Source organism: Theropithecus gelada, chromosome 14 (assembly GCF_003255815.1).
Source record: "Theropithecus gelada isolate Dixy chromosome 14, Tgel_1.0, whole genome shotgun sequence".
In the NCBI taxonomy this organism is placed as follows: domain Eukaryota; kingdom Metazoa; phylum Chordata; class Mammalia; order Primates; family Cercopithecidae; genus Theropithecus; species Theropithecus gelada.
The window spans coordinates 94,754,800-94,767,607 of record NC_037682.1 but is presented as its reverse complement, the minus strand read 5'-3'; the positions used below and the strand labels follow the sequence as shown (position 1 = coordinate 94,767,607).

The window sequence follows — 12,808 nt, the reverse complement described above, 5'->3', positions numbered from 1 at the left end:
TGTTTTGTAGAAACTAGTGTATTAGTTTGTTTTCACACTGCTGATAAAGACATCCTAGAGACTGGGAAGAAAAAGAGGTTTAATATGGACTTACAGTTCCACGTGGCTGGGAAAGCCTCGCAATCATGGCAGAAGGTAAGGAAGAGCAAGTCATGTCTTACATGGAAGGCAGCAAGCAAAAAAAACGCTTGTGCAGGGAAACTACTTTATTTTAAACCATCAGATCTCATGAGACTCATTCACTATCATGGGAACAGCACAGGGAAGACCCACCCCCATAATTCAATCATCCCCCACCAGGTTCTTCCCACAATATATGGGAATTGTTGGAGTTAAAATTCAAGGTGAGATTTGGTTGGGGACACAGCCAGACCATATCACACGGCTTTCCACCAACAATGGAATAAACTCTAAGCACCTTAGCTACAGACTAATAGTTTTCTATGACTGGACACCAATCTATCTTTTCACAACTTTGTTTTTTATTTTTCATTATTACCCTTCACATACCTTTTATTTCAATAAAAAGTAACTCTTTGACATTTTCCATATAGACTCTTTCTTGACTCTGCATACTTGTATACTCTGTTACTGAATTTTCCTCCATTTCCACACTTGTTCTTAGCCAAAAGGCCAAGAAGCAATTTTTCCTCCATTTCCAGATCATTCCAGGCTCACTTTATCTGCTACTTTATCTATGAGTTTTTTCTAAAGGAAACACCTAAAGTAAGCAAGCACCTTCTGCTTAATTCCTGTACAACTTTTTACTTTTTTTTTTTTTTTTTTGAGACAGGGTCTTGCTCTCTTGCCCAGGTTGGAGTGCAGTGGTGCCATCACAGCTCACTTCCAGGGCTCAAGTGAGCCTCCTGCCTCAGTTTCCCAAATAGCTGAGACTACAGGTGTGCACTACAAGTGGCTATTTTCATTTTTTTGTGCAGCTGAGGTCTCCCTATGTTGCCTAGACGGGTCTTGAACTTCTGGGCTCAAGCAATCCTCCTATCTCAGCCTCCCAAAGTGCTGGTATTATAGGCAGGAGCCACCACACCAGACCTATTTCTTATAGAATTAATTATATAGGGGATTCTCTCCTTGGCTAGGTTATATTCCCTCCCTCTCTCTGTCCTTCCCTCCCTCCATCCCTGCTTCGTTTGCTCCTCCCTCCTTCCTTCCTTCCTTCCTTCCTTCCTTCCTTCCTTCCTTCCTCTCGCTCCTTCCCTTTCTTCCTTTCTTCTTTCTTTCCTGCTTTTAAATAGCTAATTTGGTCAGGTTTTTTTTGTTTTATTAAAATTTTCTAAATTTTATCTTCAAATCTACACTCTAAGTTTGGGTATTCTGGAGCCCTTGAGACTCACACACTTGATAAATGAATGTATAGTTGAAATAATGTTTATATCAGTTATCAGCTGGAAGTCTCAAGGATCCTGCACAATCATGTCTGATTAGTCATGGAGAAGTGTGACAAATAGGAAGACAAATGTGAAAAGTTATGAGATAGAATGTTACCTGGACTCACTGCCAGTTTTTAAATCCAAGGATTAGATTGAATGTAAATTTAATTCTAAGCCTCTGATCCCTGGGAGTTCAGATTTATAAAACTAGCCATTATCTGACCCTTGTATTTATTTAATCATATAACAAATGATTGTTCTGTGGAACAGTCATTTTCATTTCTTGCTGGAAATGCCCACTTTTTTTCCTCCTGGTATTCAGTTCCTCCCTCTACACCTGGAGTGTTTGCTCTCTTCCTCCCCTCACTTCCTCTTCCTCCCCCCTTCTCTTCTCCCTCCTTCTCCCTCCCTTCCTTCTTACACTCAGTTGCTCTTTAATTTTACCTATTCCTTCTTATTACTCCATTGGTTTTTAAAACGTACTCTACAAAATGCAATTTGACTGTCTCATGCACGGTTAGAAAACTCCTGGTTCTACAAGATTAGTTTGAGTGTTCTGCAGACATATGAATGAGGACTTCAATTATATATTAGAGAGACTTTAGATGATAACTTGATCTTTCTTGTGGAAATACAACTTTTTAAAAATTTAGTTTTTAGAATATTTAGTATATATGACATGTAGAATCTGCAAATCTAGAAACGTCTGCATGATTTGTGGATTTTCTGACTTTTAATTTACCTGTTTGACATTTGCTGTGAGCCTTTCAGTCATAACTAATATATTATTTAGTTCTCTAAGTAATTTTTGGTTACCTACTACGTATCAGATACCATGCTAAGTATTAGGAATACAGAATCAAATGAGGCATGGTCCATACCCTCAAGTAGCTTACATTAGAATGAGAGAGACAGATAAACCATTTCACTACAGTGCAGTGTGGAAAATACAGTAGCAGAGGCAGGTACAAGGTACCATTGAACAATAATTAATGACTCTTCCTGGGACTTGGGAAGTATCTTCCAGGGATGTCACTGAAGCTGTTTTAAAATATGGCAAACTTTTGTATTTAGTTCAGTAACAGCACAGCCCATTTTGCCAATCACATCTTAACAGTTGGAAAAGCAAACATATTATCTATCAGGCTTTCTTCTAAACTTTAAATATGTTTTATGTAAGTTATAACTCCAGAGAAAATTTACAAAGGATACACCTTAATCTAGAAGGAATTAGAGCTGCCACAGCTCCTATGCTTTTAACCTCTCAGTATTTTATCTGTTGGCCTCCACTGTTTCTTCCTGGAATTCACATCACTACCACCACTCTGTTCTCCTTGTCCTTATGTCAGTGTGGCCAAATACTTTCCCTTTATTTCAATCAGGACAAGACACGTTTTTTGTTGTTGTTGTTGTTTCCCCCCCCCCCAAAGGAATAGAGAACCATAGAATATTAGTCTTAAAATGTCTTTAGGCCAGGTGCAGTGACCCATGTCTGTAATCCTAGCACTTTGAGAGATTGAGGCAGGAGAATCACTTGAGCCCAGAGTTCAAAACCAGACTGGGCAACATAGTGAGACCTCTGTCTCTATTTTTCAAATAAAATTTGAAAAATCTTTAGACAGAATCTAGTCTAAAAATGAAGGCTTAAGTGTGATGTATAGACCCCTCCCAAGTAGGGTATCACCTGTGTGGGCATCTTCAGACATAGGGATCTTAATACCACAGAGAAATCCCTTTAAATTTGTTGGGTAAAATCTCTCCAATGTTTATTAAGAAATACACAGAAAATAAAGCAAAGAAGAAAATGCAAAAGAGATGTAAATGAGAGAAAGAAAAATGGGCACTTATTAAGGTCTAATAAGTGCACATTTGTATCCATCATTCTACTGAGTTCTTACTCCTAAGATGCTCTTCCCTTTAGCAAGCTAATAAGCAAGTCAGCAAAGAAAGAAAGAACAAACAAAATGTAGTGATCAGGGACACGTCGGGGAGATGGATGGTGGCAGGTGGCCAAAGGACCACGAAAGTTTTACAGAATGTCTTCCTCTGAATATGTTGAGTCTTGCATTCAAGCATTTATTATACACCAATAATGTGAGCAACATTTTACTTGACAAAGAAACAGAAAAGAAAGAAAGGAAGAAAACAGAAGAGCACGAGGAGAGAATTTAGAATGGATTCTGTTCTTCAACTTCAAAGCATCTGCTAATTTGAATTTAGGGAGAGGGGAAAAGATTGAAAGAGAATAAGACACGTGTAGAAGACAAGGACAGAGAGAATTTCAGTCCAGTGAGCAATGTAACTCATTTCAATTCTACTACTATTTATGGAGCAGCTACATGGGCCCATCACCCTTTAATAAATTGAGTACAGAATTAAAACCACCCAAAGGGAATATACTTCCTTCTTTTTCACAGACCCTCTTTGTTCTATTCTGGCCATGAGGTTTTCCTCCTCAAGAACCAGCAAATCCAGTCACAATCAATAACAGCCATTACAAATCAGTTTCAAAAAAATAAATCACCCCTTCTAAATTTCTTCTAGATATTATCTTCTATGTTTTGAGTATAACTGTATATAGTATAGACTATAGCTATATATGTACACTTTCCACTTACATCTTTTCTTTGCTTTTATAATGTCTTTCTTAAAACTCCTTTTAGAAGTTCTGCACAATTCTGACTTTTACCAAGTCAGCCTACTTCTTCTCTCAAAAACACAAACATAAATTGTCTAGAGAACTCCAGTCAATTTTTCCAGAGGGGGAAAAAAAAATGCTTCAGTTTTCTCCTCTACCAAGACAGGAAGCACTTCCTGGAGATTAATCATTATGTTGCCTTGCAAAATTGGGAAGGTTAAGAGAAATTAGTAAAGTAGGTTGTATCATCCTACTTGGAATTTGGAATTTTTGGAAACGGTCCTGCTGCCATTTGGATGAAAGCAAGGATGAGTCAAGCTGCGGATGATCCAAACAAACACTGTCACTCTTTAAAAGCTGGGCTCCCGAGGGTGGACCTGAACGGAGGCAGGCAAGAAAGCAAGGCATAGAGACAACATAGAGCTAAGTAAAGCCGGTGGAAATGAAGAGTCTTCCCATCCTACTGTTGCTGTGTGTGGCAGTTTGCTCAGCCTATCCGTTGGATGGAGCTGCAAGGGATGAGGACACCAGCATGAACTTTGTTCAGGTAATTAACACTAACTGACCTGGCCAGGTGGGGAACTTCCACAGTAAGCTCAAACCATTCTGTGTGTCTTAAAACCCACATAGAATGCTTGAGCGTACTGTGTAGGAACAGGTCAAGAATAGAGAGTTATAGAGTGTTGGAAGTGGAAAGGGTCTCATTATCACACCATTTGGGCTTCTCCTCTTATGTAGGAAGAAACAAAGGCCAGAAAGGTTAGGTGTTTTCTTAAGATCACACAACACCATACGAGTAGCAGCACTGGGGCTTAAGGCACATGAATAACAAGTGGAGAGTGGATGAACCATATCTTACTTTGGAACATCTTCAGTTTTTTTTAAATGCAACGTAATTTTAGCTAAATATTTATGTTGCTAGTATCGTATTATAAAACTTGGTATTATTTCAGCAAACTAGAGAAATACTCCAAATAGCTTAAGAAAAGTGAGCAACTGCAAAAACTTACTATAAATAGAGATTTATAGTAAAATTTGTAAGAATGACCTAAAAACTATACTTATTCTGTTAGCAATATCTAGAAAACTACTACGACCTTGAAAAAGATGTGAAACAGTTTGTTAGAAGAAAGGACAGTGGTCCTGTTGTTAAAAAAATCCGAGAAATGCAGAAGTTCCTTGGGTTAGAGGTGACGGGGAAGCTGGACTCTGACACTCTGGAGGTGATGCGCAAGCCCAGGTGTGGAGTTCCTGACGTTGGTCACTTCACAACGTTTCCTGGCATCCCGAAGTGGAGGAAAACCCACCTTACATACAGGTAATGGTTCAGAGAGGTTTTCACATGAGATTAGAATTTTATAAACTATGTCATAGGAGAAAATAGTATCCTCTTCAATTTTTCTCCTACAGGATTGTGAATTATACACGAGATTTGCCAGAAGATGCTATTGATTCTGCCATTGAGAAAGCTGTGAAAGTCTGGGAAGAGGTGACTCCACTCACATTCTCCAGGCTGTATGAAGGAGAGGCTGATATAATGATCTCTTTCGCAGTCAGAGGTACAAAAAAAAAAAAACAAAAAAAAACCGCAAAACACAAAACAAAACAAAAATGTATCCATTCATCTATCTGTTGTTATTATACTGGAAAAGGCCCAAAAGGGATTCTCATTACCTATCTTTCCAATAATTTTTTTTCCTACTAGAACATGGAGACTTTTACCCTTTTGATGGACCTGGAAATGTTTTGGCTCATGCCTATGCCCCTGGGCCAGGGATTAATGGAGATGCCCACTTTGATGATGATGAACAATGGACAAAAGATACAACAGGTTAGTTACACATCTCTCAGAATGATTTTGGCATTAATTTTTTTATATGTAGAAACCTCTTAATAACCAAGAAAGCTCAAGAAATGAGATGTTCTGGATTTTCCAGTGGATCAGAGATCAGCAGAATATATTTTTGTTTTAATTATTATTGAAAATATTTTCAGATGCTTTAACAGTTTTCCTACATTGGTAAGCACAATATAGGAAATATCATTAAGTATTTCTTTAATGACTGTGGATCTTTGTGATCTAGGGGTAACCATTATTAAGAAAAATTTATCCTATCGAAATGCAAACATTCAAGGGATAGCATATTGCACTGAATCTACACTAAAATGTGCTCTTGATGTTGCTTATGTAATTTCCTCCATTTACTTCTTTACTCTTCAAACCAGAAATCAGAATTAAATTTCAGAAACTGAGATTCTTTTTTTTTTTTTTCCTGGCTGAGGCGTTATTTTAGTACTTTTAGGTTAAAAGAATTTTTATGGGCTTGTTCTGAAGGAAAAGACTAACTCCCAAATACAATTTTCAAACTGTTTAGGTAGAAGAATGTTTCTCAGTTCGTAACTGTATATTTTGGGGAATGACATCCAAAGTTTTCAAAAAGACCAGCTAAAACAATTAACACTGCTTCTAAAAACATAGAAAAACAATACTATGTCCGAGGTTTAGCTGGGATTTACAATGAAACTGTAAACCTCTGTAGGACGTACAAATGTGAGTTTAGTCCTGGATAAAATTCTTGATTTGGTTGAGTTAACGAATTCTTGTAAAGAAATCTTCCTGCAAACTCTCAAATGAGATTGTTCCTAGCATTACAAGTTATACAAGTAATACTAGCAAAAGTAATGTAGATTTACTTACCGTATTGATCATAATTACCCAGTGCCTCCCAATTTTAGCATTATGGATGTCTTTAAAAATATGAAGGAAGACCGGGCACGGTGGCTCACACCTGTAATTCCAGCACTTTGGGAGGCCGAGGTGGGTGGATCACGAGGTCAGGAGATCGAGACCATCCTGGCGAACACAGTGAAACCCCATCTCCACTAAAAATACAAAAAATTAGCCGGGCATGCTGACGGACGCCTGTAGTCCCAGCAATTTGGGAGGCTGAGGCAAGAGAATGGCGTGAACCCGGGAGGCGGAGCTTGCAGTGACCCGAGATGGCGCCCCTGCACTCCAGCCTGGAGTGCAGACTCTGTCTCAAAAAAAAAAAGAAGAAGGAAAAAATTTTGAATAAAACCAGTGTTTATGTATTCTTATGTATTCTAAATCTGTTTTGTGACAAATGTTAGGCATGAGTGGGCGTACTGTGTTTTAAACCAATTTTGCAAATTCTATGACATGTATCATTATTCATGTTTTTAGTCTCTATATGTACTTCATGATGATGAGACTGAGACATTATGAATTAAGATGAATATAGTTTCCTTTAACTGAGACTACAAATGGCAAATGTAAATATATTAAAACAGTGTTTAGCTTTGCATTGACAAATGAAGGTAAATATTTGATATGCTAAACAAATGGGTTCATTCCATTCCTGAGTACAAGAAAAGGGGCCTGGTTCTTCTGGAGTTAATATGCTTGTGAGGCTGGGGGTGGGTTCGGGGGGATCAATCTCAAAGATTGATTTCAGGTATGAGTTTTAAAATACACTTAGCTTTCCATTAAGTGTGTAATTAGTCAATTGTTCAGTTAACCAACAAACAAGGTGTAAAAAGCCCTGTGTGGTTCCAAGAAGCAAAAATCAATACAATGCACAGCAGACCTGTGTAATGTACATGTATTAAAAAAATAAGTAACTATTGTTTTTGATTTCTTAAATAGGGATCAATTTATTCCTCGTTGCTGCTCATGAACTTGGCCATTCCCTGGGTCTCTTTCACTCAGCCAACACTGAAGCTTTGATGTACCCACTCTACCACTCACTCACAGACCTGACTCGGTTCCGCCTGTCTCAAGATGATATAAATGGCATTCAGTCCCTCTATGGTGAGTGACGCTGGGAAAATTAGCCATTGTGGTTTTGCAACGATGGTCTTCAGAAGAGCTGTCAAATGCTACATTTAGCTGAAAGCACCATGAGAATGTTTGGAAAGCACACAAATGGGCATATATTGAAACGTATCACATTTCCCCTAATGTTCCCTTTAGGACCTCCCCCTGGATCCCCTGAGACCCCCCTGGTACCCACGGACCCTGTCCCTCCAGCACCTGGGATGCCAGCCACGTGCGATCCTGCTTTGTCCTTTGATGCCGTCAGCACTCTGAGGGGAGAAATCCTGTTCTTTAAAGACAGGTCAGACTGAAAAATTATATTTTCTTATCATTTTAGTCTACAATGCTTAGAAAGGAAAACACACAGAAATTTGATAGAGATTTTTAAACATTTAAAACAAAAACGTTTCTTCTGAGCTTGGAATCACTTAGATCTGGTGCTGCCTTTTCCCACATTTTCCTAAAATTGCCAGGTTCATATTTGAAGGCTCAGGCTGATCTGGTTCCTGTCTTCTAATTGCTATTTCCAAATGTTTTAAGTCGCGGTTACTTTTCAAAAGGCGTGAGTAGATCTCTAGAATAATACTTTTATTTTTACTTCCTTTAAAAATGACATCAGGATCAACATTACATTTAATCAAGTAATTTACCTACTGATGGATCAATACGCACATGACAAACATTCAAACAGCACAAATGAGAAGAAAATTAAAAACTTTAGTTCCCAGTTCCTCCTATATTCATCCAGAGTCAAGACTTTTTGTGCATCCTTCCAGAATCTTTCTACCTGTATATAAGAATATATTTATACAGCACATGCATGTATACACACACTGCCCAGCTTCTGGAAGAGGGTATAGCATATGCACTGTTTTGCGCACATTGCAGGTAGCTAAAGCTTATGCTGGGCTAATTCATTTGCATGATAGAATAATTTTTCTTTCATAGAAGACATTACTCTGGAAACCTATGACAGGAGACTCACTGCAGTCTTCTGAAGAAAAAGGAAAGAAATTTTCTAATGGCAATATACCTGATTTCTATCTGTCATCCAGCCTAGAAGATGAGAGAATGGGGGAAGTTGCGTGAGGCAAGATGGTGAGGAAAATATTCTAAAGACGAAAGACTGTTTTTCAATTTACATTTCTTTTTACATATATTTTAGGCACTTTTGGCGCAAATCCCTCAGGAAGCTTGAGCCTGACTTGTATTTGATCTCTTCATTTTGGCCGTCTCTTCCTTCAGGCATGGATGCCGCATATGAAGTTACTAGCAAGGATCTTGTTTTCATTTTTAAAGGTAATTATTACATCATCATTTGTTTAACTTGCTAAAATAAACCCTCTCATAAGAAATTGAACAACACTTTCCTTTTCCCTGCTACATCAAGTACTGGCTAGTACAGTAGTCAAAGCTAATGAAGAAATAACCAGGGCTGATATGATTGTATTTATATTTTATAGATAATAAAAATAAAGACAGGAAGATAAATTACCCAGAGTTGTAAATTCTCTCATTTGACCTTGGTTTATTCGTTCAGTCTGCAAATTTTTGTGAACAGCCCACTGTGAGTTGGTGACTAAATCTAAAATTTGGGCTACTTCTTTACCATGAAAATCAAAGATGCTAAAGTGTATTTCTAAAGCTAAAGGGCTTAACTGTTATAATTCAGTATGACTCTGAATTATTTATATTTAACAGGAAATCAGTTCTGGGCCATCCGAGGAAATGAGGTACAAGCTGGATACCCAAAAGTCATCCACATCCTAGGTTTCCCTCCAACTGTAAGGAAAATCGATGCAGCCTTTTCTGATAAGGAAAAGAAGAAAACATATTTCTTTGTAGAGGACAAATATTGGAGGTGAGATGCAAAAGAAATGACTTTGCGTGGAGCCTAATTAGTGAAATTAGTTTCTTTTTCTAAGGAAATCCCTCACCCCAACCTTAGGCCTGCTTCTCTCTTAGTAGGAAGGATGGGACTTCAGACAACTGTGGGAAAGTTCTTATTTTAAAACAGCAGCACCTTAAGCTCTCCTGCTTTGAGTCCCAAATGCAGTTGGCTGGTGCTTCCCTTAGTGCTGTTGCCCCAACTGCCTGAAGCCCCCTCTTCTCTCCTCAACCTATTCAAATCCTGCCCATCCTTTAAGTCCTGGCTCAAGTCTTATCACCTCCATGCAGCTTTCCCTCGTGGACTTTAGACCCGTTGGGAAAATGTTCTGAGAATCCAGACCACCATTTAGCATTTCCTTCCCATTGTCTTATAGTTTGGCTCACTGTCTCTCTGTGTTTGTTACTGTCTCATTGTGCGTTTGTCTTGTCTTCCTAACACTACTATGTGATATCCAAGGGCTACCTCTAACCTCACCCATTTGTTACCTCTGCCTGATAATGATGGCACTTTTAAGAGATGATGAGCAATAGCAGTCCAGTTTATGGATACAACCCAGCACTCGCAGACAGGTTGATTCCTGGGTCATTTGCCCAGACTTTGAGACATCGAGGCCGACCATCTGATATCCAGCCAGTGGGCTAAAAACACACATACTGTGCTTTGCTTCTAATCCTAATCTCTTTTCCTGGGAGGCCACCATAGAAGACTTAGATGTGCAGGGTGGGGAGGGCAGGTATATATGGGCCAATTGTGGTAGGGAATTAAAATTGCACTTTAGATGTTGATTCAATTCACTTTATATATATGTTCACACTTTCATGTCTTTGTGACAGAAAGATGATTAAGATTCTTTCTGTCCAGGCTTAAGAAATATGATGACAAACAGCAGGTGCTACATGCAGCAGGATGCTGCCCCTGTTCTGGATGGAGATATGGCTTTAAGAACTCTTTGCAGTATGATTAAAGTCACATATTTCTACAGTCCCAAATATGCTTAGCGTTTATTTGCAGTACTTACAAAGTTTAGTAAAATTCCACATTAAACCTACCATGATCTAAGATGTTTGGTAACATGGCCTGTATGGAACACTGAGCTGTTTCTTTTACTCGGTACAGATTTGATGAGAAGAGAAATTCCATGGAGCCAGGCTTTCCCAAGCAAATAGCTGAAGACTTTCCAGGAATTGACTCAAAGATTGATGCTGTTTTTGAAGAATTTGGTAAGAGGATACTTACTGTGTTGGCCATGGAGCACTTGAAACATCTATGATATCAGAGACAACAGGAGCATTGAAACTTTTTAATAACAAGTGTTTTTTTAAGACCAGTTCCCTCCCCAAAATTTTGATTTGCCTACATTTCTACTCATTATAGTACTACTTCACAAAATAACTTGTTTGGAACCATAAAGATAATTAACAAATCTTGCTACTTTATCTTATACATGCATATAAAACCGTGCATTTAAAATCAAAGTGTTCCAGCGTCACTTACTCACATCTCGAGCTAACATGTGAAGTCAAGCTTGAATTTCAGATTACCATGTTAGCATAAAAATCCCATCAAATGGTTTGGCCAGATTTAATATTGGTTAGCTGGCCTTCTCCTCCACCCCATTTTATTGCTGCTACTGATTCCCAGGGAGATTTTTTTCTGTCTTTCCTGAGTTGTCAGTCATTGCCCATGCCGGTCATTTGCAAATACTTACCTTTCCATTGCCCAGAGTTTACTCAAGGTAAGTAAGTGGAGGCTGATGATCTTTATTGAAAGGTAACCTGATCACCATGTTTGCAGAGTACTAAAGGGTTCTCTGGTGTTTTGAAATAGTTGCTGTGCTTCCTAGGCTGCAATGCAGGAAAAAGGGAGGAGGATTTTGGGGGAAGAAAGAAATAGGTGATTAGAGTTTCCAAGCAAGCGGAGAATTTATCTGATCGGAAGCAGAATAACCTTGTAACCTGGCACCTGGCTTTGTTGTTAGAGAGAGCTGGCACGGAGTGCTGGCTCCATCCTTCCTTGCTGAGTAACCTTGAGCAAGCATCGGAATCTGTCTAAACCTCAACTTGTTCAACCTGTAAATGGAGTTAGACATACAATCTCATAGGGTTGTTGCAGAAATAAATGAAAATAAATTCATGTAACAAGCTTGGCATAGTCCCTGACATAAAGTAAAACTCTATAAACACTTTCTATTTTTAGTTCTCTATGATTCTGAGTTTTGTATATTGTCAAATGTCTTTATTTGGAAAAAATGTCTTACTATTTCCCTTGTCTGTATTTGAAGGATTTTTTTATTTCTTCACTGGATCTTCACAATTGGAGTTTGACCCAAATGCAAAGAAAGTGACACACACTTTGAAGAGTAACAGCTGGCTTAATTGTTGAGAGAGATATGTAGAAGGCACCATATGGGAACTTTAAATGAAGCTGATAATTCTTCACCTAAGTATCTGTGAATTGAAATGGTTTGTTTTCTCCTGCCTGTGCTGTGACTCAAGTCATACTCAAGGGAACTTGAGCGTGAACTCTGTATCTTGCCGGTCATCTTTACATTATTACAGGGCATTCAAATGAACTGCTGCTTAGCTTGCACCTTGTCATGTGGAGTGATCTTTCCCAAGAGAAGGGGAAGCAGTCATGTGCAATAGACAAGTGACTGTATCTATGTAGACTATTTGCTTATTTAATAAAGATGATTTGTCAGTTATTTTATCTTATTGTTGTATTTGTTTGTTTCAAGGGCAAGTTGTTCTCACAATTTGGGCACATTATGGGCTGAGCATGATCAGTCAGTAGACTAGAGTCTCCACGGCTTGGGGTTCACAATGGGTTCCAGAACTGCAGAGAATCTACAACTTGCCCTCCTCATGAACCCTGCAAACGGGATGCTTATTTCTACCATCTAGACATTTGATGTGTCCTGACATACTTAAGGCAAAAAATCGAGAGGGATCGTGACATTGTAGAGCAGGCTCTAGGAAAAACTGTGAAGGGAATCCTGTACTCATAGCAAATTGCCTCATTTGCACACCTCATTTTACAGGATGAGGAAATCA

General features: G+C 38.6%; 1 protein-coding gene across 1 annotated transcript; it reads left to right on the top strand.

The window, feature by feature from the left end:
• Positions 1-4,211: 4,211 nt before the first annotated feature.
• MMP3 (matrix metallopeptidase 3) lies at positions 4,212-12,464 on the top strand. Its single transcript, XM_025358431.1, has 10 exons — positions 4,212-4,573; positions 5,100-5,344; positions 5,437-5,585; positions 5,732-5,857; positions 7,694-7,858; positions 8,021-8,165; positions 9,030-9,163; positions 9,566-9,725; positions 10,872-10,975; positions 12,037-12,464. Exons 1-10 carry the CDS (start codon positions 4,469-4,471, stop codon positions 12,135-12,137), a joined length of 1,434 nt encoding a protein of 477 aa, XP_025214216.1. The 5' UTR covers positions 4,212-4,468; the 3' UTR covers positions 12,138-12,464.
• The last annotated feature ends 344 nt before the right edge of the window (positions 12,465-12,808 follow it).